Here is a 25,310-nt window from a genome sequence, read left to right as displayed (position 1 = left end):
TGAAGTATAACGCACGTATAATTTAAAGGATTTGATTATTAGATTTTATAATGATTGCTTTGAATTGCAACAAATTAAATATTTTAATCATACAACAACAACAAGCATTCTTCACCATCTTCCCTATTTTGAAAAAGGGCTTAAAAATAGTTACGTTCTTATTTTGTATAATTAATCAGTATATGCTTTGATTATTTACTGTAACCATTTATATAACTATTCAATAGCCTTAGTAGTTCTTACAAAATAAATTAAAAAAAAAAGCTTTATGGACAGTAACACATATTTAGACATTTTAACAACTTTTGAGAAAAATTACTTTGCATTGAAGTCTGGGGCTGTATATAAGTATCGTCGTCTCCAGTTTTCCTTGTGCGGAATTAATAAAGCACAAACTCAGATCTCACTGATTTGAAGGAAGAGAAAAAACGAAATGACGAAGCTGCTCCTCTTACTCGGAGCTATAATCCTCTCCAGCGTCGGCTATGTCAGATCCGACGCCTCCGACCACCGTTACAAGGAGGGAGACATCGTTCCTCTATACGCCAACAAGGTCGGCCCATTCCACAATCCAAGGTAACGCTCGCGTGCGTCTCTGAGACTTTTTGGCTAGATCTGAACTTCAGATCTGAGATTGTATCAGCGGATTGATTGTAAAAGCTGTGAAATGCAATGAATCTCTTGCTGTTGAATTAATCATATAGACATTGTGATGGATGGATCTGTGTTTAGATTTGAATACTATATAGACTGATCTTGGCCTCTTATTCGATTTTGATCGCAGTGAGACGTATCGTTACTTTGATCTTCCCTTCTGTGTTCCAGGTACTGTCCATATTATATAGATTCATCACACTATTTGCTTGTTATCTGATATACCCTTTGATTTTGGTTTTGTAGAGGGTGTGAAAGAGAAGAAGGAAGCTCTTGGAGAGGTTCTGAACGGCGATCGTCTCGTCAGCGCTCCGTACAAGCTCAACTTCAGAGAAGAGAAAGACTCCGAAGTCTACTGCAAGAAGAAGCTAAGCAAAGAAGAGGTCAGAAAGTTCAGACAAGCCGTTGAGAAAGACTACTACTTCCAGATGTACTACGACGATCTCCCCATCTGGGGCTTCATTGGAAAAGTCGACAAGGAGATCAAATCTGATCCGAGCGAGTACAAGTACTTCCTGTACAAGCACATCGAGTTCGAGATTCTGTACAATAATGACCGTGTGATTGAGATCAGTGCTAGGATGGATCCTCACTCGCTTGTGGATCTTACCGAGGATAAGGAAGTTGATGCGGAGTTTATGTATACGGTGAAGTGGAAGGAGACTGAGACTCCGTTTGAGAAGAGGATGGACAAGTACTCTATGTCTTCTTCTCTTCCGCATCACCTGGAGATTCACTGGTTCTCTATTATTAACTCGTGTGTCACTGTCCTGCTTTTGACTGGGTTCCTTGCAACTATCTTGATGCGAGTCCTCAAGAACGATTTCACTAAGTAAGTTCCTTACACCCTCATGGTCAGCTATTTTACATTTCCTTGTCTGATAATTAACTCTTTTTACAGGTATGCTCAAGACGAGGAAGCTGCTGATGATCTAGAGGAAACTGGATGGAAGTACATTCATGGTGATGTGTTTAGGTTCCCAACTCGCAACTCTTTGTTTGCTGCATCACTTGGTAGTGGCACACAATTGTTCACCCTGTAAGTGTTTCATAACTCTACTTAAACCATTTCTTCACTATCACTCACAGTAGGCTCGTCCACGCCCATCAGGACCATATTCATTTTCATGCTTGCTCTTGTTGGAGTGTTCTACCCTTACAACCGAGGAGCACTCTTCACCGCTTTGGTTGTCATTTACGCTCTAACCTCTGGAATTGCTGGATACACTTCCGCCTCTTTCTACTGCCAACTTGAAGGCAAAAGCTGGGTAAATAATTTTTACATCAAATCCTTTCTCAAATCATCTTCTTACATAAACTAAACGACTTTTTTTGTTTCACATTACTGCAGGTGAGAAACTTGTTACTCACTGGATGTCTCTTCTGCGGTCCTTTACTCCTAACCTTCTGCTTCCTCAACACCGTAGCCATCACCTACACTGCAACCGCAGCACTACCCTTTGGAACCATTGTCGTTATCGTCCTTATATGGACTCTTGTCACATCGCCTTTACTCGTCTTGGGTGGCATCGCCGGTAAAAACAGCAAAGCTGAGTTCCAAGCGCCCTGCCGCACGACCAAGTACCCCCGCGAGATCCCGCCGCTCCCTTGGTACAGAAGCGCGGTTCCTCAGATGGCCATGGCTGGTTTCCTTCCTTTCAGTGCCATCTACATCGAGCTTTACTACATTTTCGCTAGTGTCTGGGGTCACCGGATCTACACCATCTACAGCATCCTATTCATCGTCTTCATCATCCTCATCATCGTCACTGCTTTTATAACCGTCGCCTTGACTTACTTCCAGCTCGCTGCTGAAGATCACCAATGGTGGTGGAGGTTCGTTAAGCCATTTCCCATTGTCTTTACCTTCTTCTCTCTCTGAACAATAGAACCTGAGACTGTTTTTATTTGCAGATCATTCCTATGTGGTGGGTCGACTGGTTTGTTTATCTACGCCTACTGCTTATACTACTACTACGCACGATCAGACATGTCTGGATTCATGCAAACATCGTTCTTCTTCGGGTACATGGCTTGCATTTGCTACGGGTTCTTCTTAATGCTCGGGACTGTCGGCTTCCGCGCTGCACTTTTCTTCGTTCGTCACATTTACCGGTCTATCAAATGCGAGTAAGAAGTCTTTATCTTCTTACGATGGTTCTCTTCTTCTTCTGCCTCCTTAAGAATTTTTGCTAGAACAAAGAAAAGATAAAGAGATGGGTTGTTAGAAAGAAGAGAGATAAAATGACTATGTCAATGTCTAATTATTTCCTGAAATAGCATCTCTTTTCTGTCTCTCTCTTCTTCTCTCGTTATTTTGGGCTACGGAAATTAAAATTACTTACGTGTATCCTTTTCTATATATTTTATGGATTGTAAAAGATGATCATACCTTCGGACTATTTTTTTTTTGTATGTAATAAATGTCAAAGCTCTTATTCAAGGTAGTGATGATCGTTGTGCAATATATGCATCTGTTTAAATCTATTTGATAATTTTGGGGGAATCAGCGAAGTTCTGGTTCAGAGAAGCACAGGAATGGAATGATTATGATTTGCGAGGGACAAGCTCTGACTATGAGCAATGCAATATATGTATAAAATTTGAGCTTCTCATTGGATACACTTGTGTCTTAACATTTCCAAAACGTTCGGTTTGCTAAACACAAAGAATTTGTTATTACAGAAAAGAAATTTACCAATAGAAAGTCTTATGAAGAATTAGTATTTTTTTTCATAATCTTATGTTTCTCGTCTCATCTTTTCACGAACGATCTCATTGCCTTAAAAAAAAAAGGTTTTGACACGATATCAAAAAGACCAATAAGTGGGCTTTGTTATTTTTTTTGTTTTGTCTTCTTCTCAAATGGCTTTCTTACAGTGACCAAACATAAAAAGAAAGTCTTCATTTCAAGTACAACGCGGAGAGAAAAATGAAAAAAGCCTTTTGGAAAGATATTTATTTTAGATTGTGTATATTTTAAAATTAGAAAATGATTTTCAATTATTTTAGGGTTCTCTCTCTGTTCCACTCAAAAAAAATAAAAATAAAAACCCTTTCCCTTTCTTCAGATCTTATCTTTCCCTTCAGGTTTCTCTCTCCTCTCTCTTCCTTCTCTTTCCTCCCTCCCTCCAATCTCTCTCTCCTCTCTCTCCAGAAGGGCAAAAATTCCCTTAAAGAGCCGTTTGTTAACCCAATCTCATATGTAAGTTTTCTCTTTCCTAATCCATTTCCATATCATGCCTCTCTCTCTCTTTCTCTCAGTTTTGAATATTTACAATGGGACCTTTTTTTCCTGTACTGTACCAACAAAGCTTTTGCTTCAAATCCTTTTATATCCTTCCAATATATGTACATATCTTGATGTTTCATTAGAATTTGGCTGTGGATCTCCTTGATTCATGTCCATTTTCCGTAGATCTAGCTCTGGACTCCCCAGATCTAGAAGCTGTGCATGTTGGTTCCGACAAGAAAATGTTCTTATGTCGGAATATCATATAAAAGTTCCCTGGATTTCATGTATATATCCACTCTAATTTTTGTTTTCTTGCTATCTTTAACATCTGATGTGTTATCTCTGGAACATTGGATATAATAAATGGTAGGATGATTTGATTTTGGCTAATTGGAACATGAACTGGCTTTTGTTTTGTCTGAATTTGGATTTGAATCTCTGATTGTCTTTTTTTTATATTGACATGTTTTGTAGATCTTTGAAAATGGATGACGATGGGTTTCGCAATTGGGGTTACTACGAACCAGCTGCAGCTACCTTCAAAGGTAATCTCGGTTTGCAGCTAATGTCAAGCGCTGACCGGAACACTAAACCGTTTTTACCCGGTCGAGATCCGAATCTAATGATTGGCCAAAACGGGTCATACCACCACGCTGAGCCACCAATCCACATGAGCTACAACTGGATTAACCAACAGAAGGACAAGTTCTTCAACATGTTACCTGTAACAACCACTCCTAACTACGGAAACGTTCTCCCCGAAACTTCATCAGCCCCGTCCATGCATCACCATCACCATCATCAAACCGAGGAAAACCCGGTTAAGTGCGAAGAAGAGGAAGAGATTGTTCAGCCTAACAAGAAGAGAAAGACTAACTCAAAAGCTAGCGCAACAGCAAAGGGAAAGAAGCCTCGTAAACCGAAAGAAGAGAACGACAGCAAGACTAACGTTTCAAGAGTCAAACCGGCTAAGAAAAGCGTTGACTTGGTTATCAACGGAGTGAACATGGACATTTCCGGTTTACCTGTACCGGTCTGCACTTGCACCGGAGCTCCTCAGCAATGCTACCGTTGGGGATGCGGCGGTTGGCAGTCTGCGTGTTGCACCACGAACATATCGATGCACCCGTTGCCGATGAGTACTAAACGCCGCGGAGCGAGGATCTCCGGGAGGAAGATGAGTCAAGGAGCGTTTAAGAAGGTTCTTGAGAAACTTTCTTCTGATGGGTTTAACTTTGGGAGCCCCATTGATCTTAAGAGCCATTGGGCTAGACATGGGACTAACAAGTTCGTCACCATCAGATGATTAGTTTCAGGTAACCCCATCTGAGTTTAAGAGTTGTTTTATCATACGGTTGCTTTTTATGTTCTGTTTGTTTGTTTGTATGTCTGAGGAAGAAAATCTGCAGGGAAGTTTGAATTTTTTTTACTTTTGTATTTTTTTTTCTCTTTCTTTTGTTATTTTTATAAACATTTTACTGACTTGTAAGTTGTAACAGATATTCTTTTTAATTAAATGTTTTTATTTCGTACATTATATGTCCGAGTTGGTGAATTTATGTTCATTGACTAATTTAATGGCTGTTTACATTAATTTGATCCAAACAAAGGGAAAATGTCTGCTTTTATTACATTGAAATAATGTTCTTATTTAAATTAAATTATATCCTTTTAACAAGTTTTGTAAAGCTATAAATAGAATAAATCAACGTGTGTTCAACTATGTAATAGAATCACATAGTTAATTTGGACAATATAATTTTTTTTTAAATTTGTTCATCTGTCAGAATAAGAAACGATGGTTTGTTAAAATATTCATAAACATTTTGCCTACCCAATACCATAGATAAAAAATCTATCCTAGTTATAAATCATTGGTGTCTGATTCTTCTGCCTGAGCCTTTAAAGCTGATCCTATAAACTACTGTTGTCTGATTCTACTCCCTCATGGCGTTTCTTCGTCGTCTGAATCAGCATTATCTGCTCTCTCACGTAAAACCCTTCGTATGAAACTCACGCCTTTAAAAACAACTATAGCAAAAGCAATAGTTCCAAAGATCTTGGAATAGAAAAAATAAAACCTGCATAAAAAATAACACAAGAAAATTTGATTATCATCACCATGTATAAACAAAAACATGATGAGTCTCTGTCCTTACTCTGAATTTGACTTCAAGTTGGCAACCATTTTATCAAACGAGCCCTCTCCACTGAAGATCCTAAAAGGCTGTTCATTGGTGTTTTGAATCGTGAGATTACCAGCTTCGTCTCTAGCAGCCTACAGTACAGACAAGGACACAGACACATCAACTTATATTAGCTTGCACAGCCACTCTTACATGATCCACAATATAAAGAATAAACACATGGGGGCTTCCTTTACCTCGCCAATAATAGTTAAGGAGGTACCAGTATCGAGAGAAGCCCGAAAAATCGTCTAGAGATGAAAACAATCACACTGTTGGTTCCAACCCAATGAAAAAGACTAAAATAAACAGAGAAAGACAAAAAAAAAATGAAAGAGAAAAGGTAACCTGAGAGCCTTGTTTAGGTTCTACAATACTACCAAAGATTTCACTTAGTGACATATCCAAATGCGGTGTCAGAGTATCAAGAAAGTCATCAGCAGCTTCAGCTCCCACTACTTTCACCACACCAGTACTGTCTTCCTAAATAGTTGATTGAGCGAGCGAGAGAAAGAGGTAGGCTTCAAGTCATGAGGGGCAGGCAAGACATAGCAAAAAAAAAAATGAAGGTATTTGAGAATGTAACTTACAAGATACCAAGGACAACGCTTTACTTGAAACAGAAAATTATGAGACTTTGTTATCCAAGCGCTACCATCATCCCCCAACTCGGTCTCAGTACACCCCATTTCGGCCTGAAAGACACAGTATACATGTTGTTCTAACTAAAAATAACACCACCAGACCAGAGAACGATGATGCTGACGACAACTTTTTAGAAGATAAAAGAAGTCTTTTACCTTAGCATAAAAAACAGCACCCAAAGGAGTGCAGAAGCAACTTTTCCCGACACAACAACAAGGAGCTTCGAGGCTTTCTCTTTAAGCAGCTCATCTAAGAGAAGGAAAAAAACATGATGATCACTTGTAATCAGAAACCAATTAATAAAATAATAATAACAAGAGTCTTAACTATAAAACAGAAAACACACCTAACCGTTTGAAGTCCACCACACGTGTGATACTGCTAAAAGAGTCAGCTTTCCTGCACCATCGCAGGAACACAAACACACATATCGATTGATAAAAGGTGTTTCAACACATTCAAAATCCAAAAGGGTTGGGAAGAGGAAAAGACTAACGCTTTAATCCTCCGGCCCCAAAGGTAACATGCTGTGGCACCACATGACAAATAAAAAGCAATCTGAAGCATCTGAAAAAACAAATCAAACAAGTTTGATGTTAAGACACAAGTCCATATTTCAAGAGATACAAGAAACACCTGTAAGATTACGAAGCAAGCAAAAAAAAAAACACTAGAAGGGCATTGATGAATTGATAAAAAAACACTAGTCTTTATGCTCTTGAAGAAGAGAAGAAGAAGATGATATGATACCTCAATGAGCACTCACGGTCACAACTGAAGAAGAGCTTCCGAGAGAGAATCGATCGACTTGCTGATTTAGTATTTAGGGTTTATGGGTGGAGTAAATACAGGGTTTATGTATATACTAGTTTGAGCCCATGCTTCGCATGGGAATTTTCTTTTTACAAATATAACATAGGTAAATAGTTATTAATGGATAATCTATACTATTATTTATGAAGTGATTTGGCTTATTTGTCATGATTTCCATGATTTTAGATAATATTTTTTATTTGTCAAGATTTAATTAGATTTAAGCTGAGTCATTAATTTATTAATAGTTTTTAGTTGAGCCCATAATTTATTAATTTAAATACTATAACTATAAAATATGTAATTAGATATATAATTATTTTAATTTTGCTTATTTGTCATATTTTCCATGATTTTAGTCAATTTTGCTTATTTGTCATGTTTTATTAGGTTTTAGCTTAGTCATTGATTTATTAATAATTTTTAGTTGAATCACTAATTTATTAATTAAAAAAATTCGTAATGAATTTATATATAATTAAAAATAAATTTTGATTTAATAATATTTAAGTCTATATGTTATATTAAAATTCTTATTTTCTTATTCGTCATATTTTATTAGGTTTTAAGCTTTTATATAGGTCATTGATTTATTATTAGTTTTTAACTGAGTATTTATTAATTTTCACAAAACCCGTAATGAATTTTATATATAATAAAACACGAATTTTATTTTAATAATATTAAATTTATATGTTATATTAAATAATTAATTATAAACTAATATAATAAAATTGTGAAAATATATTTAAAAATTAAGAGAATTCTTATATATATTGGGTTGCTATCTGAAAACAATATTTTTTTATTATAAAGTTAAAAAAATTAAGATTAAAAGATATTTATAATTAAATTTTAGTCAAACAAAAATATTTATATAAATATATTTTCTAAACTATTTCTAATATATGGTGTTTTAAAACTTTTAACACAATAATAAGTACATAGTTTGATGAACGTTTTTTTGACATATATAAATAATTTGATGTTTGATTTAACTATTTAAAATCATAAATAATAACTTAACTTGTGAGTGAGTTCAAAACAAATTTTCTTGCTTTTACTTTAAGCCAGTTTAATATGTGAAACACTATAGCTTCAATTGGTGACCACTGGAAGAATGAAAAAATGAACAAAATACAAAATAAAATTTCATTTGAGGAAATGAAAAAATAAAATAAAAAAAAAATTTGTTCAATTTGTTCCTTATCAAAATTGCATAAGAAAATTGTTTCTTATAAATTCATTCCTCCATGTGGAATTTAGAAAAAAAAAGTGAGATCTACCTTTCAATAATTTGACTAAAATTTTAACATAACTGGTATAAATTTTGAGGAACAAAGAATTCACCATATTTTTTTTCCTTCGACATGTTCATCAATTAGAGTTTTATTATACCGACTTTTGGATTAATAAGACATAAAATAATAAGTATTTGTAAGATGATTATGCCTGCATGTGCGGGCAAAACACCTAGTTGCACATTATTTTGAAAAATATACGAAAAAAGAAGCACAATGATTTTTCCTTTTCAGTTTTTTTCAAACATTCTATAAAATTATATATATGGAGAAAGACTTCAAAATTACCTTAAAAATATATAAAATCATTGATGAATTTGATTGTCTAGCTGCCTATATAGCAGTCAAAAGGATGTAGTAGATTGAAAAATCATTTCCTTATTAGTTTCTATATATATATATATGTCAAACATTTGAAAGAAACATTGTATACTGAAAAGACTTCACTCCCTGCACCACTTTCATGGGGGTGGTCAACAGGGTTCATAACTACTCTTCTTATTACGGGACGTTTACCTAGCCAACATTTCGATTCAACTCTATCTAAAATTTTCTGATTTATCCTAACATTTCTCACTTGTCCAACTATTGTTGAGCAGTTTTTAGATATTAAACGGACCTTTCCAGAAGATAATTTTAATGTGGCCGATTCCCTTCTTTTGCAATCAGTTTCGTTACAGCACCCGCTGCTCTGTTAATACGTAGATGCTAACATATACCTCTGTTAATTTTGTCTCCCATTATCCCATGTCAACACCGATTTTGCCATCTTCAAGGTTTTATGTTCATCTCACCCCTACAACCATACATGAACCAAGGCATTTAAAATTACAGAGAAAAAGTATCAAATTGCACCATAGTATCTCAAATAGTAACATCCATCAAATTGCACCAAATATCTTTATTTCTTTATTTTATGAGTGGCATCCAACAAATTGCACCATAGTATCTTAAATAGTAACATCCATCAGTTTTCTAATCTTCTTTTTACTAATTGTACTATCCTAAATTCGGTCACAAAAAGTCAACTCAGAACCACAAACATACAATCTCTAATTTGTCTCAACAGAATTTTTTTTATTACATTCATCTCATAACTCCCAACAACTTACTCCGTTAACCAGTGCTAACGAGAGTGGTATCTCTTGGCTAGCTAGTAGATTTTCCAAAATTGCCTCAAATATCTTTTTTTTTTCTTTCACTTGGTAGAGGATGGGATTTTATAAACTAGTGTTGATTAATTCTCCTTCCCTCATGGGTTTTCTTCGTTGTCTGAATCAGTAGCATTCTCTGATCTCTCACGAAGAACCCTTCTTACGAAACCCACACCTTTCACGACGGCTATAGCCACTGCAATAGTTCCAAAGATCTTGGAGTAGAAAAAGTAAAACCTGCAAAGAAAAGTAACACATGAAATTTTCTCCTCCCCCAAAAAGCAAAATGTATAACAGAAACATGATGATGATGAGTCTTTGTCCTTACTCTGAATTTGACTTCAAGTTGGCAACCATTTTATCAAACGAGCCCTCTCCACTGAAGATCATAAAAGACTGTTCCTTGGGATTTTGAATCGAGAGAGTACCAGCTTCGTCTCTAGCAGCCTACAGTACAGAGAAGGACACAGACACATCAACTAAATAGCCACTCATAAAATAAAGAAATAAACACATTAAATTGGGGGCTTCCTTTACCTCGCCAACAATAGTCAAGGAGGTACCAGTATCGAGAGCACAACGACAGATCACCTAAAGAAAAAAAGAACATCACATTGTTGGTTTCCAAGTTCCAACCCAATGGACGAGGGGGAGAAGAAACAGAGAAAGACAACAACACCTTAGAGCCTTCTTGGGGGTTTTCAAACCTCTGAAAGATTTCACTCATTGACAACATATCAAATTGCGGTTTCATAGTATCAACATATCCATCAGCAAGTTCAGCTCTCACTACTTTCACCAGACCAGTACCGTCTTCCTAAATGATTGAGCGAGAGAAATAATAGGTAGGCTTAAGTCGTCAACAAAAAGAAGGTATTGAGGAGGATTGTAACTTACAAGATACCAAGGAGTCTCGTTGATTTGAAGCAGAAAATTATGAGACTTGTGTATCAAACCACCATCATCGTCCTTTTTGGTCTCATACTCCATTTCGAACTGAAAAGACACCCAACAAGCCAGAGAATGAAAAGCACATGATGATGATAATGAAGGAAAAAAAAACAATCTTTTTACCTTAGCCTCAAAAACATCACCCGAAGAAGAATCATCATCATGTTTGCAGTTAAAGGGCGTTGCAGAAGCAACTTTTCCGGACAAAACAACAAGGAGATTCGAGGCTTTCTCTTTAAGCAAATCATCTGAGTAGAGAGAGTGTTCATTACATTTGTAAATCTGAAACCAATTATAATAAAATAATAACAATTGAGTCTCTGAACTATAAAGCAGAAAACATTACCTAAGCATTTGATGTCGGCCACACGGGTAATACTGTTAAAAGAGTCAGCTTTCCTGCAGCAGAAACACAAACACAAACACACATCGATTTGATTATTAACACATTCAATATCCAAAAGGGTTAGGGGTGGAAAAAAGGACTAGCCCTTTGATTCTACGGCCCCAGAGGTAACAACATGCTGTGGCACCACATGACAAATAAATAGCAATCTGAAGCATCTGAACAACAAAAATCAAACAAAATTAATCTTAAGAACATTTGATCTACAAGATTTACTAACTAGTTCAGAACACACAAAAGTCCATATCCCAATAATACGAGAAACACATGTCGGATTACGAAGCAAACTAAAAACCAGGGGAAGGGTAGGAATGAACTAATAAAAGATCTAAGTATTTTTGCTCTTGAAAGAGAGAAGAAGATGAGACCTCCTTAAGTAGAGTAGTCACAGTCACAACTGAAGAGTTCCAGATTGAATCGACCGGCGGATTTAGCAATTCAGGGTCAATGCTTGGAATATATTTAGGGGTAGCTTTGATCTAACTAATTCTTTAACTTTGATAGGGTTACTTTCGACTTATACGAATTTTAAATACATTTCTCCCGGTCACGTGTCAACACTTTCACTATATTCTTTTTAGGAGCTGTTGAGAGTCTCCTCTCACTTCCTTAAAATATCCGTTTTGGCCATGATGACCCCAAGTACAGGCACCACAGATTAAATCCTTAGAAAAACTCCATCAAAATGCACCCCGAGTATAACATAATCGTAGTACGTTAATCATTATCGGACGGAACTGGTCGAGGAAAAACTCTAAAACCTCAATCCATTGCGTAAATCGCTAATATCATATCCTAAAACTACACCAAAATCAGACATACCAAGTGGAGAAACCAACCGGTAAAGATTGTTCAGCACTTCAAATTTCAAAATAGCGAAGCGTAGAGATTTCATTTTTCGGTATCTCTCGTCCATAAGATACTGGGCCTCGAGTTGCAAGGCTGGGCCTCTATCCATTTCAGTTTCTCTTCTCATAGCCAGTAACGATTTATAAACTAAACAATACTTTGTTACAAAAAAAAAAAAAAAAAAAAAAACTAAATAATACTTTGTATAATGGAATTTTATGTTCTTTTTGCTCTAATAAGTTAAATGTAAAACAATATGAGTAGTTTTCCAATTTAAATGTAAAATAATGTGAGCTGTTTTCTGAGTTCATAATTTTACTGTAAAATAACGTTAGTAATTTTCTAATTTATTTTCAGGTTTCAACAACTATGGTAAAATAATCCGTAAAAAAAAAAGAAAGAAAAAAACATTGACAAGAAATATATACAAGAAAATGATATTTGGCTAGTCATACGCAATGGGTTGTTCAACGATAATTGGGAAAATTTGGAAGTTTTCGTCACACCTACATGAAATAATGTGACTGAGCCTAATAATTGAAATATCTTTCAAACACAGTGGTATGGCCGCGTGTGTAGTTTACTGTTTAGCTATTATCTAAATGATGATTTCCTGTACTGTATGACAACGCATTCACCTAAAAAAAATATGCCAGCTCCGTTTCTCTCGTTGGTTATTTTCCTTAGTAAATTGCTCTTATAACAAATGAGGCGTTTGTATAAAATTATATTGGGAAACTATCAAACCCAACTATTCCATAACAATAGATTATTTTATAGTCAGTAAAATGTTAAAATTTTAATTTAAAAGAATGTCTAATATTATTAGTATTCTACTCAAGAAAACTTGTGGCTCAGTTCAAAAAAATAATAAATGAAATTGTGGTTCATGTTGTTAAAGTCCCCACAAGTTGGGAAACAATGGATTGTGGGTTTTGTCGGCTAACAGCAACGAAAAGACGGAATAACAATATGTATGTTAATAACCTTCCCCATACCATTTATTTGTCGAGTCAAGCTACTGTTTGTGTCGTTTTTGGTAAATCGAATTTGTAACAAATAATTATATGTATCCTTCACATGTTCGAATCTTGTCACAGCTTACAGATCGCAGTTTTTTTAATACAATATAGATATTGGATTGTTTTAAATATAAGCTTCTGTGTGAAATTTACAAACGATAGAAAATCATTGTAAAACAATTTGATTGGATTTGAAAGAAAACAAGCAAAACAAGTACATTTTTATTGGATTATTTTCTTGATCACTACATTGTGTTTAAGTTTTTTGATGGAATTGTTGTGTCTTTCGTGTATTGGTTATACTTGATACTGTGGATCAATTATATTGTTTTTAAGTGAAAATGTCAAAATCAATACACTTAAATATGAGAAACGTGGATAATATTTTATTTCATTGACAATGCTGGTATGCACATGCCCATTGTCTCTATTCAAAATCATAAAAATATTTTCAAAATTATAAAGATTTTTTTCTCTTCAAAATTATAAAAGATTAATTAAGTTTCTATATGTTTCTCTTCTCCAATTTAGCCTACTTATAAAGAGAAGCTAAACACAACAGAACCCACCACACATTATCTTCTTTCTTCTTTAGCTTCTTCTTTTCCAGTCTCCCAATGGCTTCTTCAAAATACAAACCTATAAACTTCATATTTCATGTTTTTTATCTGATTTTTATTTTCTCCGCCCATAGTTCCACAGCGGAGCTCAAGAGGCTACTGCAACCAGCTAAACCCGATGGTACAGTAAGCTTTCTCGTCATCGGAGACTGGGGAAGGGGAGGCTCCTATAATCAGTCCAACGTAGCTCTTCAGGTGACTTCTATAGATGTTTCCCAACTTGTCAAATATATATGCCTTCTACGTGAATATCTGTATATGTAATAAAGAGGACCAGACTTAGGGCATCTGCATCGGTGGAAAATTCATCTTGGTTTCTTCCAAGTATAACATGAATATTTTGGATTTAATTAGAATTTGTAAATAACTTTTTATTGATAAACAAAAAAAGAGCCACTTAAAACATGGCATTGGTATTTAGAGTCTCTTAAATGTCAGTAAGGGTATGGTCTCAGAGAGATAGAAAGTATAATATTACTTTCTATTTTTTATCGTGAAAAATTATGGTAGAAACCAACAGATGCAGATGGTCTTATTCATTTAAATCCATCCCTTTGTATTTTGTACTATTCTATTTGAGTATCATATATATATATACACTTATATAGTAGTTGTAGGAAACCATGAATACAGTTGACCTGATATGAATTTCTTGTCCTAATTAAGAAAAACATCTACTCAGTGCGAATATATATATAAAATTATTTTTGCTTTTTGCATAAGAACATAGCCATGTATGTACTTTTGGTTAGACATCTAGTTAAATGTTTCGTTAATTAGTTGATGTGCTTTCTATAAAGATTAAAAAAATAGGAAGCCAAAAAAATGGTGACAGTAAAATTTTCAAATGACAATAGAAGAAAAGAGGGTAGGTAAAAAAAGGTGATATGACATAAAAATGCCTTACAAGAAGAAAACAAATGAACGTGGAGGCTTCAAAACCAAGTCTATTCCTTTTATAGAAACATAAAGTCGTTGCCAATTATGGCGAAACTTGCTTTAACAAAAGGAAAGTGGCTAAGTCTTTACCACTTATGGCGAAACCTATTTTAACCTATTTTAACTTACAAATGCTCATGTGATTCCAGGACGTTTTCGTTTATGTGAGCAATCATTTAATACTTCCTACTGTTATTTCAAATTTGCAATAACTAACCAAATTAATTCATCACAAACTTTAACAGATGGGAGAAGTTGGAGAAAAGTTAAATATAGATTTTGTAATATCTACCGGAGATAATTTTTACGACAATGGGTTACTTGGCTTGGACGATCCTGCCTTTAAAGATTCTTTTACCAACATTTATAACGCGTCGAGCTTGCAAAAGCCTTGGTATACTAGTAAGTAACTAGTATAATTCAAGTTAATAGTTAAGCTATGCCATTTAATCATTAATCATAAAGCTTAATTGCTCCACGATATGTGATCCATTGTGTATAAATTATCTATTTTTATCCTATAGTTTTAGGAAATCATGACTATAGAGGTGACGTCGAGGCACAACTTAGCCCTATGCTAAGAGCTATGGACAACAGATGGGTCTGCATGAGATCTTTCGTCGTTAATGCTGGTAAGACATATTTTCTTAAAATTTTGAAAAGCGCCCATGTCAACTCTCCTGTTGTTTTTGTTTTATTGAACTATATATTTTATTTTCGCTGAAGAGATCGTCGAGTTTTTGTTCATCGACACAACTCCATTTGTCGATAAATACTTTGTCCAACCAAATAAGCATGTCTATGACTGGAGAGGAGTGTTACCCAGACAAACATATCTGAACAATCTCTTAGAGGTAATCATTTTCTAGCTCTAGAGGATAAGTTATTCACCAGCCAAATCATATTATGAAAAAAACGTTATTACTTTAAAAGGGTGACTAACCAAAGCTCAATATAATGGTTACTGCAGGAAGTGGACGTGGCATTGAAAGAGTCAACAGCAAAGTGGAAAATAGTGGTTGGTCACCACACGATCAAAAGTGCAGGCCACCACAGGAACACCATTGAATTGGAGAAGCAGCTTTTGCCTATTCTTCACGTACCAAAATTAATTAACTATTATAAAGTTTTCATTAGATGCACGTGAATAATGCGCCAATAGATAACATGGATCTAATCCAACTAGTTTCTTCTTCTTGATTTATTAGGCGAATGACGTGGATCTCTACGTAAACGGACATGATCATTGCTTAGAACACATAAGCAGCGTGGAGAGGTAATTAACGACAGTTATTTCAGTTTCAAGATCATTTATAATTTTATATCATAACTCATAGTAGATTCTTTGCAAGCCGTGGGTAGTTTATAAGAGATAGAGTTCGTAAATAATGCTCATCACATATCACTAAACTAAACTATTTTTCGGTTGTATATAGTAAAACACAGTTTATGACGAGTGGCGGTGGATCAAAGGCTTGGAAAGGGGACGTGAACCACTTGGATCCACAAGAGCTGAAGTTTTACTACGACGGACAAGGATTCATGTCGGTTGACATTTCGGAGGCCGAACTGCGTGCCGTGTTTTATGATGTTTCTGGAAACGTTTTGCATCACTGGAAGACATACAAGGAGGCGCTTTATTTCGCTTCCTAGTCCTACTATAGAATCGTGACCACATTGTCTATAAATTATGATGCACTACATTTATTTCATATATCGTTGAATTTTCAATTCATGTTATATAACGTATCTATCAACCCGATATAAAAGTCAATAAAATTATTATTCCATAAATGTATAATCTCACACTCTTTAGTCACTTTACTTTCATTTAGGTAAAATCTCAGATTCTTAAAGTTGAGCAAATTTTAAAAGTCAAGTAGATTGAACAAATTTGATCATATATTTTTATATAGATTTTCAATTGATTTGTATAGAACTCTATTAAATGTTACTATTTTTTAAAGGTAAGAAATTACTGGTTGTACTTAAATGGAATAATTTCAATTTTGTTTCTGCAAATTTAGCAAAAGATCCAGTATAGTGCAAGTTGCAATATTTTTTATGTATGTTCTTCTTTTTTGTCAAAATGTCAATATTAGTTGAATACTAATAAACACATGTTGATGATATATTTTTTGTTAACATTTCTCATATAGTTTTGTATAGTTTTGTAGCTTTTGTTAATTATCACCAAAATATATTACGCTAATAGTGTTAGATTAACAAAAATATATTACGCTAATATTTTATGTTTTATAAGTTTTCATACAGTTTTTTTTTTTAAGGTTTAGGAGTCGCACTGAAAAGAAATGTGTGATTTGTGTTATTTCATTATTTAATTATATGTGTTCGTATTTCTGTGTTTTTATTACACACATGTTAAAAATCTTATGGTTATGCATGATATTTTCAAATTTGAGTCTTATCACTTATGAGTAAAATGAAAGAGAATTTATATCTCAATAATAATAGATTTTAATAGAATTGGTAAATCAATGATAAGTATTTTTTTTTCTAATAACAGAAGATTTGAATGAAATTTAAAAAATTTCACCCTATAAAAGAATATTTACGGATTTTAAGAATTCATAAACCAAAAACAATAGAATCTTCAAATTTTACAATTCTTCGAAAATTCTTCTACCATTAACCTCTTAGTTTAGTGTGTTTTTTTTTGTCAGCTGTCTATATAAGCTAGATTAAGTGGTGATAGACGAGCTGATTTTCCGAGGAGCACTTCCGTTTATCCAGGTCTGATCTATACGGAAGAAAATATTGTGCTTATACAACTTGATTTACAAGTTTTTCATGAACCATGTGTAAACGGTAGTTGTAGGGACACAACTGGGTCCGATTCTCACCCATAAAGATTAGATTAGATTAGATATGGTTCTGTCACAGATCTTTTGTCCTATGCTCAGATTCTCTTTAATCATGTTATAGATAGGATATATAAAAATGCTTGGATGTATATGATAACACGATAAAACGTAATATGCGGTTAAAAGAATGGCATGAATACAACCTTATGTTGTGGATTGAGTAATGGATGAGTAGTCAGTCACACGACACACGTGTTTCTCGCATGACACATATGATTGTAAGAAACATTTTTACTCATTCAAATTTATATCCCAAAATAAATATGATATCATTTCTAACACTTTGTGGACTTATTAGAGTGGAGAAAAGATGTTGCTCATAAAAAAGAGTGGAGAAAGGATCAAAAGCGCCATGGCATGGTTCTTGGAACCCAAGTCACCCTAGACGTAAGGCCTCATTCATATCTTAAGCATTGGAATCCCAAAGTCATTTAAAAACAAAATATAATTCGAACTTTAATTTTTTCACAATCCCGAGACACGAATATTCGCATAAATACAGAGAAGGTGGCCTTCTCTGTATAGCATATGTATGAAGATAGAAGTGTAAGTGAAACGAAGGAGAAATATATAAATATTAATGGAAATGATAAACTAATTGTTTTGCCTTTGTTCCGTTTTTTTCCTAAAAGAAAACAATTTCTGAAGTGGCAAAAAAAAAAAAGAGAGAGGCAACGTCTCATAAGAACTTGCCGCTCTTTTCACAGTTTAAAAACTGCAAAGCTCGTTTCTCTCTATATATCTTCTCCTCTTCAGCTAATTGACCTGTTTACCGTCACCGCCACTGCCACCGCACTCATCTGCAGCGTTTCCGTTACAAGCTCCCTCTTTCGTCTTCATCTCCACCTTTCCTTCTGCAGAGTTGTTCCCGTTGCTGGAGCCTTGGAACACCTGTTCTTGTGCTGAACCGGGTGGGAGGAAGACACCGGTTCCAGGGACGGGAGCTCGAGGCTGTGGTGGCGCCTGGTGTCGTGTATGAGGCAGCAGTGGCCAGCTCGTTGCTCCCGGCATGACACCAACACCACCAGGGAACGGCATTGGAGGGGGAAGCGGAGGAGAAGGTGCTATGAAAACAGGCTGAACAGACGGTGTTGGCAAGACACCGGTGGTGGTGGGGATAACAACAGGGTAATGCTTTGGCTGACGGTTGTGATGATGATTCGGCGATCTGCTAAGCGGTGGTGGACAACAGTTAAGTCCGTTTCCCGGCTGAGACTTGGTGAAGGTGATGAGAATCCTCTGCTTTCGGATTGAGTGAATCGCAAACTTAGCAAGATCTGCGGACTTGCCTTCCACCACAAGAACCAATCTGTTTCAAAACACCAAATGAAACTGATCATAAACATATTAAAAGATCAACACTTTGCAGAGTTTAGTGAAACTTGGATGCCTTACCCGGGAGAGAGAGACAACTTGAGAGAGCCCTTGTAGTCTCCTGGTTGATCAGAGACGATGACTCTTCCAAACGTGAGATCACATTCTGACAAGGACAAGATCCCAACGGGTCGTCCAAACCAGGGAGGGAACATATGAGGCTGCGAGTGATCTCCCTACAGGTTTTCACAATATATATACAGATAGAGAGAGAGTCACAAATAGTTTTTAAGGGGTTTCAGAGAACTTAGCAAATCAGTTTATACCTCGTTGAAGAAATCAATGATGCATGCGTCTGGCTTCACAGGTATGATTTGATTTGAGACCAAACGTTCAATGATGTCTGAAAGAAAAGATGGGATTGGCTCTATTCTTCTATCTGCTTAACAAAAATATATCTCCTGTTAACACCAATCCACAGAAACTATAAATATAAGAATAGTTTTTAAGAACTTGCCTTTGATGCTCTCATCATCAGGCCTTGCATCAGCAATGGGGAGACCGAGTTGGATCATCTCACGTCCATGTCCTCTATTTGGCCTTTTATAGCCCACAAATGCATCACCTATGTGACATGTCATGATGAATCAACGAATTAAAAACCAGTTATATTATATTTTCTGTGCATAAAAAAGATTCTTACTTTGAAGTTGACCTCTTCTTCCAGCGTTTCTCAGATTGTTTGCAAGAGAAATGAGTTGAGATACTTCCTTTGCATCGACCATTGAATCGTATAGCTTCAGTCCTTCAACAACATTAACCTACACAAACAAACACACACACAGAAAAAAACTCAGATCTTAATACTGTAGGCTTAAAGTATAAACTATCCAAACTCACCATTTTCGCTTCATACATCTCTTGGACAACAAAAGTCTTTGCCATGCTTGCAGGACACTCTTTGTCTTTCTCATCCTGCTTCTGCTCAGAACTGAGATTGCTATCTGAAAGAAAAAAACAACGGAACACTTCAAGAAGGTCAAACATCATGTAAAAAAGTTGACAACAAGTCAGGTTTTTCAAAGTACCTTTAGAAGCCGAATAACAACTATGTTTCACTACTTCCGCTAGAGTTTCTGCGCCAGTAGACTCAGATTCTTCCTTATCCTTACCATCGCTCTTCAATTTCTCGCTACCATCTGTCCCAACAAACATATAAAACCACTAAAGACTCTAGAGACTAGAAACAAGTGTAAACTGCATATTATAAAACCCAAAGCTTCCACTATCAACACGTTCCACAATATACATTGCCAAGAAGTTTACTTTTCTTACAAGCAAGCCATAAAAAAAATACAACTTCATTACCTCTCTTCTCCTCAACAACAGCTACTGCCTTGGCTTCAGTCTTGTGACAATCCAACCCGTTTCTCACCATTGTCTCACCTCCTCTGTAACCACCACCACCACCATGATTATGATGCTTGTTAAACCCATTCCCTGACCTCCTTCCTCCAAATTTCCCAATCTGATCGGAGTTGTAATGCCTTGGAGGCATCATCGTCTTCTGCTGCCGCTTCCAAGCAGCTTGCTCCAGAGCGTAGGAAACATCCGCGATGGGGAAAAAATGCTGCATATAAAGAACCGGAGACCAGCTCGATTGACGGTGTTGGATGGCTGAGACCACTCCCTCGTATTCGTTCTGATCCCCGATCGCTACCAGATGCTGGCAGAGCGAGTCGATGATGGCGTTGGCTGCAGCGAACTCCCCGCGGATCCACGAGATGAACCCGTCTCTCCCGTCTGGGATCCAGTTTCCAGGAGCAACACTGCCAGGTGGCATTGCCATTGGTAAAGGAAGAAAATTGGTATCTTTTTTTTTTTTGGTTTCGTTATCAGACAGAACTCATAGCTCTGTTCAGACAGATCTGCAGAATTCAAGATGATGACATAGTTTATACTGGAACAAAAACATGACTTTAATGTTATTCAGACAGAACCCATGAATAAAGTAGATGACTTTAGGATTTAAACACAAAAAAAAAACAGGAGTGAGGAAGAATCACCGTGAATGTGAAGGTTTATAAGAGTGAAGCAGTACAGATCTGGCAAATGACGTCTTCTTCACGGTGAAGCTGAAGTGAATAAGAAGAGTGGAGAAGTAATCTAGTTAAAGTGATGGTGTGTGAATTAAGGGAAGCTTCCTAAAAGGCGAGACGAAAGTGTGAGAGAGGAGAGGAGATGAGATGAGAGATCGATCTAGGGTTTTTGAGTGAAAGAGGTGTAATTAGAGGGGTTTACAGCTAATATTTGATTAGTTAAGAAGACGCATGCGCGTTTAAGAGTCTAAAACGGTGGCGGATTAGATCACGTCATAACTCTCTCTCTCTCTCTCTCACTTTTTGCTTATCGATCTAATGGGCCTTATGATCCAATATACGGTGATAAGATTATATGAGTCAAAGTTGGGCCTACATGACAGATTGTAGGTTTTGTTTGTTTGTTCTTTTTTTTCTTGCAACAGATTTATATCTTTTGTAGAAAGGACTGTTTTGGTGTGCAACTGACAAATGTGATGGGTGTGATATCTAATTAGGCCATGAGAGTGGTTATTTGACATTTGATTCTAAATTTGACTTTTGGATGTTTTCTTTGTTATCATTTCATCATTGATATAGGTGATCTAATCCGCCACCGTATTACAACCCTATTAGGTGATTTAGGTATCACGAATATATAAAGGGAGAGCGGACCAGGTCGGGATATAATTTGAGCAAAAAAGTCAACGGGTTACGTATTAATATTATTGATGCCCAACTTGTCATATTCTTACCTCTGTTTTGTAAGCACTTGTTCCACCATTTAATAAGATAACAACCTTGGCCAACTTTTTAGTACAGCCAGCCCTGAATTAACAGCCCAAACTCAGTGGTCATGGTAATGTTGTATTCAAGAGGGCCCAAGCATACCATTATTCGTTGAATTTGAATATTTGAATGTCTCAGTAATCAGTATAATCATTGACTCAATCGTATAATATGCACAACCTCAATCCATGGTCATGGATTTTCTTATTGGATCAGTAAATGTAGTGGAGCTTTAGTTAAGGCCCATTATAAAACCCATGGCAATCTCGTGATTTTGTAGTTAGAAACAGAGACTTTGTTTCCTGATCAATCAAAAAACAGAAGAAATCTTCCAGACCTTATTGAAGAGGAGATACTGAACAATAAAATGATTTTTAATAAAATGGGAGTGTAGTGTATTGGGAAAAATAAGCAATAAATGTTGGTAGCGACACAAATAATTGGGTATTAGTATGCCAATACAACAGCTAAAAAGTCCAGAGATTAAGTATATAAATCTGTAGAGGCATTGCTTAGTTTATACCAATTATATACTTTTGTTTAATAAATGGTAATAATAACCTGTGAGTTCGTATGGGAGTATACTGTGTTCTGGTTTGGGGGGTATTTTGTTGTTGTTGATTGCTTACTGCCCAAGGAACCATTCCAGGCTCTGTATATAGAAACACTAATATAAAACTCCTTCGCTAACCCTCTTAGTGGAGAATAAGTGGTCTGATTAGTATGAGAGTGATGTTTAAAATATACCTTGACGCATTCATGCAGGTCGTTATCTTTTGTTCTAACATGAACCTGCAGAAGGCGAGAAAAAAGAGGTTTGGGATTGTAATTATTCTGTATATTCTTCAAATCAAAAAGTATTTAAAGTAGTGTTGAAGAGACTGGTACCTTTACGACTCGTTGGTAGGCTGAGGTTTTGTTGTGTTTGATGCAGGCAAGAACTACGAGTCCGGCTGCTACACTCGAGGGCCAAAAACAGAGTTGAGTGTGATCGGACAGTGAGGCAACGGCAAAGGATTTGGCTACCCTTTCAACTTCTCGATTGGCTCGAGCAGCTTTTAGGTAAAACCTGAGAAATATAAATGATAGGTTACTATGTATATTTCAGTGTGTGTATGTGTCTTGGAACAGAAAATATATAGTAATAGAGGTTTTTACCATAAGAAGTTAAAGATTGTGGGTGAGCAGCATTTGAAGTTAAGGACTTCTAGAATCAGCCACTCCATTGCCACCACTTCATGACGGCTATACTTTAGGTTCTCAATGTAGAAGTTCCTTTTCCGGATGCTACATAAATGGAGGAAGTATCAGGTGAACAGCTGAAGCAAACTGAACTATTGCTACGTGTGTGTTGAAAGGGTTCTCCAGTTAAAGAGCTTTCTAGAAACATAATTCAATATTTGACACACATGACTCTTAACCTATTAATCTAATGAGTAATACTCAGTTTCTTGAAATGGTCCTCATCTTATTCTTATTCAAAACATTTATCTAATGAACAGAAAAGGTCAGAATATGGATAATGGTTAGTACCTATTGTAAAGTTGGTTTTCTTCAATCCTGGTGGCCAGAGTAAGACTCGCAATCCCGACTAGTACTAGAGTCCTCTCGCTGTTGAAGGATCCTTTGCTCAAGAATCGATCCAGAAGACTAACTCCTAGAAACAAGGTCTCTTGCTGAAACCCCATGTCAGAACATTGCTGCGTATAGTCAGAGAGAAGACAATCAGCAACAAAATATTACCATAGCTACCTGAAATTTCCTCAGCTAAAACACGTTACAAGCCAGCACCAAGATCTCCAAATATTAGTTCCTAGCATCATTAATTATCATAAATGGATCTAAACATTGCATTTCCATTTACAATCGTCTCCTACTGATGTATATATTTCTGAGATTTAACATTCAGATGCATATAAGAAGAGAATGGTAATGTTCACCTCCACAATCCATTGAACAATGATCAAGCGTAGACGAGGGATGAAATCAGCGTGGTCCATCCTGGAGCAGTAAGCCTTAGCACAGTCACGCAAATACGCATGACTTCTCTCTCTTTCCCTCAGCATTTGATAGCTCTCTTCCACCTCTTCATCTTCAAACCTTACCAGCTAAACGGAAACACATATTCAAGATTCATTCCTTATAGAATATAGCAGAACAAGTCTGAGCTAAAATTAGACTAGCAAATCGAGTGAAACTTCAAGCAATTAACCACGCATTCAATCTAGAAATTAGCCATTATTCCACATTATACACTTACTTCAGAGTGAATTACACGGTTTTGATCATGGCGAGAAGATTCGAAACCGTTCGGAATCGTGGATCTAGTGAACTGTTCCTTGTACTGAAGGTAGAGAGAGCGAGTATGTGAAATTGGAGAATCAAAGCTAGATTTCTCAGAGAATTGGCTTCCGGAATCGAAGTACATTGACGGAGTGTATTCCGATGAATCGAGGTCGGAGGACTGTGAAAATATCTGGGAACGCTGCTCCGATAACTCATCCTCGGAATCATCCGAAACATCTTCGCCGGAGAACGTCTCCGTGCAAGCGAGATCGGAGACGCATCCGACTGTCTCAGCCTCCGGCTTCAGTTCCACGAATCCGCTCGGTTTGGAGATTTCTGTTTCTTCGTTATCGCCTCCGAGCTTCGAGCAAGACTCCACAGCCGAAACGATTGAAACGACGTCGCTCTCCTTATTATCGGCGAATGTCAAGTCGGATCGTGTGAAGGAAGATTCGCTTACTTCAATCTCGTCTCCGTCCTTCTGCTTGTTTAGCTTAGAGTATGATCTAGTGATCCTCCGAAACTTCGGATCAGCGATCGTCTCCTTCTTCACGTCTTTGCCAGGTCTAGAGACTTCTTCTTCTTCCTCTTCAATTCGATTCTTCTTCGAGCTCTTCTCGACTCTGCTAGAACCGCACGAAACGTTGTCGTCGACTGCAGAGAACAGATTGGAGCAGGAATCGACGGAAGCAGCGGATACTCCTGTTTCCTTGTGATAGAGAGGTGGCTCGACGGAAACTGGAGAGATCTGAGCTCTCTTCCGGCGTGAAGGAAACGACCGAAGCTTCTTCCCGGGGAACGGCGTCGGCTCGGCCTTGCGCTTTGAAATCCTCGTCGCGATCTCCTTCATCCTTCCTTTGACACGAAAACTTCTCCGAAGATATTTTTCAAATTCGAAATTCGAAAATGGGAGTTCGTTTCTGTTGGTTAGAACTAGAGAGTTTGATGCAGTTATTATGGAAGTTGAAGAGGATGGTGGAGAGTGAGAAAGGTTTTAATATCCTGCGGAAAGGTCCATGTGAGCGTCCCTGTGGCCCCAAATCGCAACCTTGGACGCTAGTCAATCTAAGATCAGCGTTAGCGTTTGGCTTTAAGTGCTTTGTATCACAAATCGAAATTACAATAGCTTAAACATGCGGTCTGTTAATTACTTCAACTTCTTGGTATATATAAAAATTAACTT

General features: G+C 36.4%; 6 protein-coding genes and 1 long non-coding RNA gene across 12 annotated transcripts; 4 read left to right on the top strand and 3 right to left on the bottom strand.

Moving 5' to 3' along the window:
- The first annotated feature begins 314 nt into the window (after positions 1-314).
- Positions 315-3,103, top strand: LOC103836059 (transmembrane 9 superfamily member 2). Its single transcript, XM_009112276.3, has 7 exons — positions 315-576; positions 785-825; positions 901-1,486; positions 1,556-1,693; positions 1,766-1,922; positions 2,006-2,490; positions 2,569-3,103. The coding sequence occupies exons 1-7, from the start codon at positions 434-436 to the stop codon at positions 2,786-2,788; spliced, it is 1,770 nt and encodes a 589-aa protein (XP_009110524.1). The 5' UTR covers positions 315-433; the 3' UTR covers positions 2,789-3,103.
- Positions 3,104-3,627: 524 nt separating this feature from the next.
- Positions 3,628-5,426, top strand: LOC103836058 (protein BASIC PENTACYSTEINE2). 3 transcript variants are annotated; one of them, XM_009112274.3, is made up of 2 exons: positions 3,628-3,859; positions 4,364-5,426. In XM_009112274.3, the coding sequence occupies exon 2, from the start codon at positions 4,374-4,376 to the stop codon at positions 5,193-5,195; it is 822 nt and encodes a 273-aa protein (XP_009110522.2). In that variant the 5' UTR covers positions 3,628-3,859; positions 4,364-4,373; the 3' UTR covers positions 5,196-5,426. The 3 variants fall into 3 exon arrangements, with proteins under 3 accessions (XP_009110522.2, XP_009110521.2, XP_009110523.2); XM_009112273.3 differs by lacking the exon at positions 3,628-3,859 and adding an exon at positions 3,866-4,173; XM_009112275.3 differs by lacking the exon at positions 3,628-3,859 and adding an exon at positions 3,868-4,255.
- A 171-nt stretch (positions 5,427-5,597) lies between these two features.
- On the bottom strand, positions 5,598-11,813 carry LOC103836057 (E3 ubiquitin-protein ligase SP1). Of its 3 annotated transcripts, none has more exons than XM_033277912.1 (9): positions 11,717-11,813; positions 11,430-11,503; positions 11,286-11,338; positions 11,063-11,187; positions 10,886-10,984; positions 10,668-10,805; positions 10,526-10,579; positions 10,317-10,435; positions 5,598-5,970 (listed from the first exon to the last, which is right to left on the bottom strand). In XM_033277912.1, the coding sequence occupies exons 2-9, from the start codon at positions 11,501-11,503 to the stop codon at positions 5,835-5,837; spliced, it is 798 nt and encodes a 265-aa protein (XP_033133803.1). In that variant the 5' UTR covers positions 11,717-11,813; the 3' UTR covers positions 5,598-5,834. The 3 variants fall into 3 exon arrangements, with proteins under 3 accessions (XP_033133803.1, XP_033133802.1, XP_009110520.1); XM_033277911.1 differs by lacking the exon at positions 5,598-5,970 and adding an exon at positions 9,721-10,225; XM_009112272.3 differs by lacking the exon at positions 5,598-5,970 and adding an exon at positions 9,806-10,225 and having other exon boundaries at positions 11,714-11,732.
- Positions 6,049-24,749, top strand: LOC117127462. Its single transcript, XR_004450494.1, has 3 exons — positions 6,049-7,327; positions 12,193-12,195; positions 24,739-24,749. It is a non-coding gene; the product is annotated as an uncharacterized LOC117127462 (long non-coding RNA).
- LOC103836056 (purple acid phosphatase 3) lies at positions 13,743-16,569 on the top strand. Its single transcript, XM_033277905.1, has 7 exons — positions 13,743-14,031; positions 15,021-15,177; positions 15,300-15,407; positions 15,502-15,629; positions 15,746-15,874; positions 15,984-16,051; positions 16,212-16,569. The coding sequence occupies exons 1-7, from the start codon at positions 13,834-13,836 to the stop codon at positions 16,426-16,428; spliced, it is 1,005 nt and encodes a 334-aa protein (XP_033133796.1). The 5' UTR covers positions 13,743-13,833; the 3' UTR covers positions 16,429-16,569.
- On the bottom strand, positions 18,277-20,886 carry LOC103836054 (RNA demethylase ALKBH10B). Its single transcript, XM_033277859.1, has 8 exons — positions 20,343-20,886; positions 20,063-20,173; positions 19,875-19,978; positions 19,678-19,795; positions 19,492-19,599; positions 19,301-19,413; positions 19,056-19,210; positions 18,277-18,969 (listed from the first exon to the last, which is right to left on the bottom strand). Exons 1-8 carry the CDS (start codon positions 20,821-20,823, stop codon positions 18,417-18,419), a joined length of 1,743 nt encoding a protein of 580 aa, XP_033133750.1. The 5' UTR covers positions 20,824-20,886; the 3' UTR covers positions 18,277-18,416.
- Positions 20,856-25,050, bottom strand: LOC103836053 (cyclin-SDS). Of its 2 annotated transcripts, XM_009112268.3 has the most exons (8): positions 24,102-25,050; positions 23,782-23,949; positions 23,375-23,541; positions 23,000-23,128; positions 22,730-22,910; positions 22,589-22,633; positions 21,041-22,493; positions 20,856-20,902 (listed from the first exon to the last, which is right to left on the bottom strand). In XM_009112268.3, the coding sequence occupies exons 1-7, from the start codon at positions 24,975-24,977 to the stop codon at positions 22,467-22,469; spliced, it is 1,593 nt and encodes a 530-aa protein (XP_009110516.1). In that variant the 5' UTR covers positions 24,978-25,050; the 3' UTR covers positions 20,856-20,902; positions 21,041-22,466. The 2 variants fall into 2 exon arrangements, with proteins under 2 accessions (XP_009110516.1, XP_033133749.1); XM_033277858.1 differs by having other exon boundaries at positions 20,858-20,902; positions 21,041-22,633.
- Positions 25,051-25,310: the final 260 nt, after the last annotated feature.

The sequence above is a fragment of the Brassica rapa genome, chromosome A08 (genome assembly GCF_000309985.2).
Source record: "Brassica rapa cultivar Chiifu-401-42 chromosome A08, CAAS_Brap_v3.01, whole genome shotgun sequence".
NCBI lineage: Eukaryota > Viridiplantae > Streptophyta > Magnoliopsida > Brassicales > Brassicaceae > Brassica > Brassica rapa.
This window is presented reverse-complemented; position numbering and strand designations above follow the sequence as displayed.

Coding starts and splice junctions, on each gene's coding strand:
- LOC103836059 (XM_009112276.3), top strand. CDS start 434: ATGACGAAGCTGCTCCTCTTACTCGGAGCTATAATCCTCTCCAGCGTC. Junction 826..900: donor TCTTCCCTTCTGTGTTCCAG/GTACTGTCCATA, acceptor TTGGTTTTGTAG/AGGGTGTGAAAGAGAAGAAG. Junction 2,491..2,568: donor GATCACCAATGGTGGTGGAG/GTTCGTTAAGCC, acceptor TTTTATTTGCAG/ATCATTCCTATGTGGTGGGT.
- LOC103836058 (XM_009112273.3), top strand. CDS start 4,109: ATGTTGGTTCCGACAAGAAAATGTTCTTATGTCGGAATATCATATAAA. Junction 4,174..4,363: donor AAAAGTTCCCTGGATTTCAT/GTATATATCCAC, acceptor CATGTTTTGTAG/ATCTTTGAAAATGGATGACG.
- LOC103836057 (XM_033277911.1), bottom strand. CDS start 11,503: ATGCTTCAGATTGCTATTTATTTGTCATGTGGTGCCACAGCATGTTGT. Junction 11,339..11,429: donor TGGGGCCGTAGAATCAAAGG/GCTAGTCCTTTT, acceptor TTTCTGCTGCAG/GAAAGCTGACTCTTTTAACA. Junction 11,188..11,285: donor GGCCGACATCAAATGCTTAG/GTAATGTTTTCT, acceptor CTCTCTACTCAG/ATGATTTGCTTAAAGAGAAA.
- LOC103836056 (XM_033277905.1), top strand. CDS start 13,834: ATGGCTTCTTCAAAATACAAACCTATAAACTTCATATTTCATGTTTTT. Junction 15,178..15,299: donor GCAAAAGCCTTGGTATACTA/GTAAGTAACTAG, acceptor TTTATCCTATAG/TTTTAGGAAATCATGACTAT. Junction 16,052..16,211: donor CACATAAGCAGCGTGGAGAG/GTAATTAACGAC, acceptor GGTTGTATATAG/TAAAACACAGTTTATGACGA.
- LOC103836054 (XM_033277859.1), bottom strand. CDS start 20,823: ATGGCAATGCCACCTGGCAGTGTTGCTCCTGGAAACTGGATCCCAGAC. Junction 20,174..20,342: donor TGTTGTTGAGGAGAAGAGAG/GTAATGAAGTTG, acceptor TTGTTGGGACAG/ATGGTAGCGAGAAATTGAAG. Junction 19,414..19,491: donor TGATGATGAGAGCATCAAAG/GCAAGTTCTTAA, acceptor TTTGTTAAGCAG/ATAGAAGAATAGAGCCAATC.
- LOC103836053 (XM_033277858.1), bottom strand. CDS start 24,977: ATGAAGGAGATCGCGACGAGGATTTCAAAGCGCAAGGCCGAGCCGACG. Junction 23,129..23,374: donor GAAAACCAACTTTACAATAG/GTACTAACCATT, acceptor CCATTTATGTAG/CATCCGGAAAAGGAACTTCT. Junction 22,634..22,729: donor CCTACCAACGAGTCGTAAAG/GTACCAGTCTCT, acceptor CGCCTTCTGCAG/GTTCATGTTAGAACAAAAGA.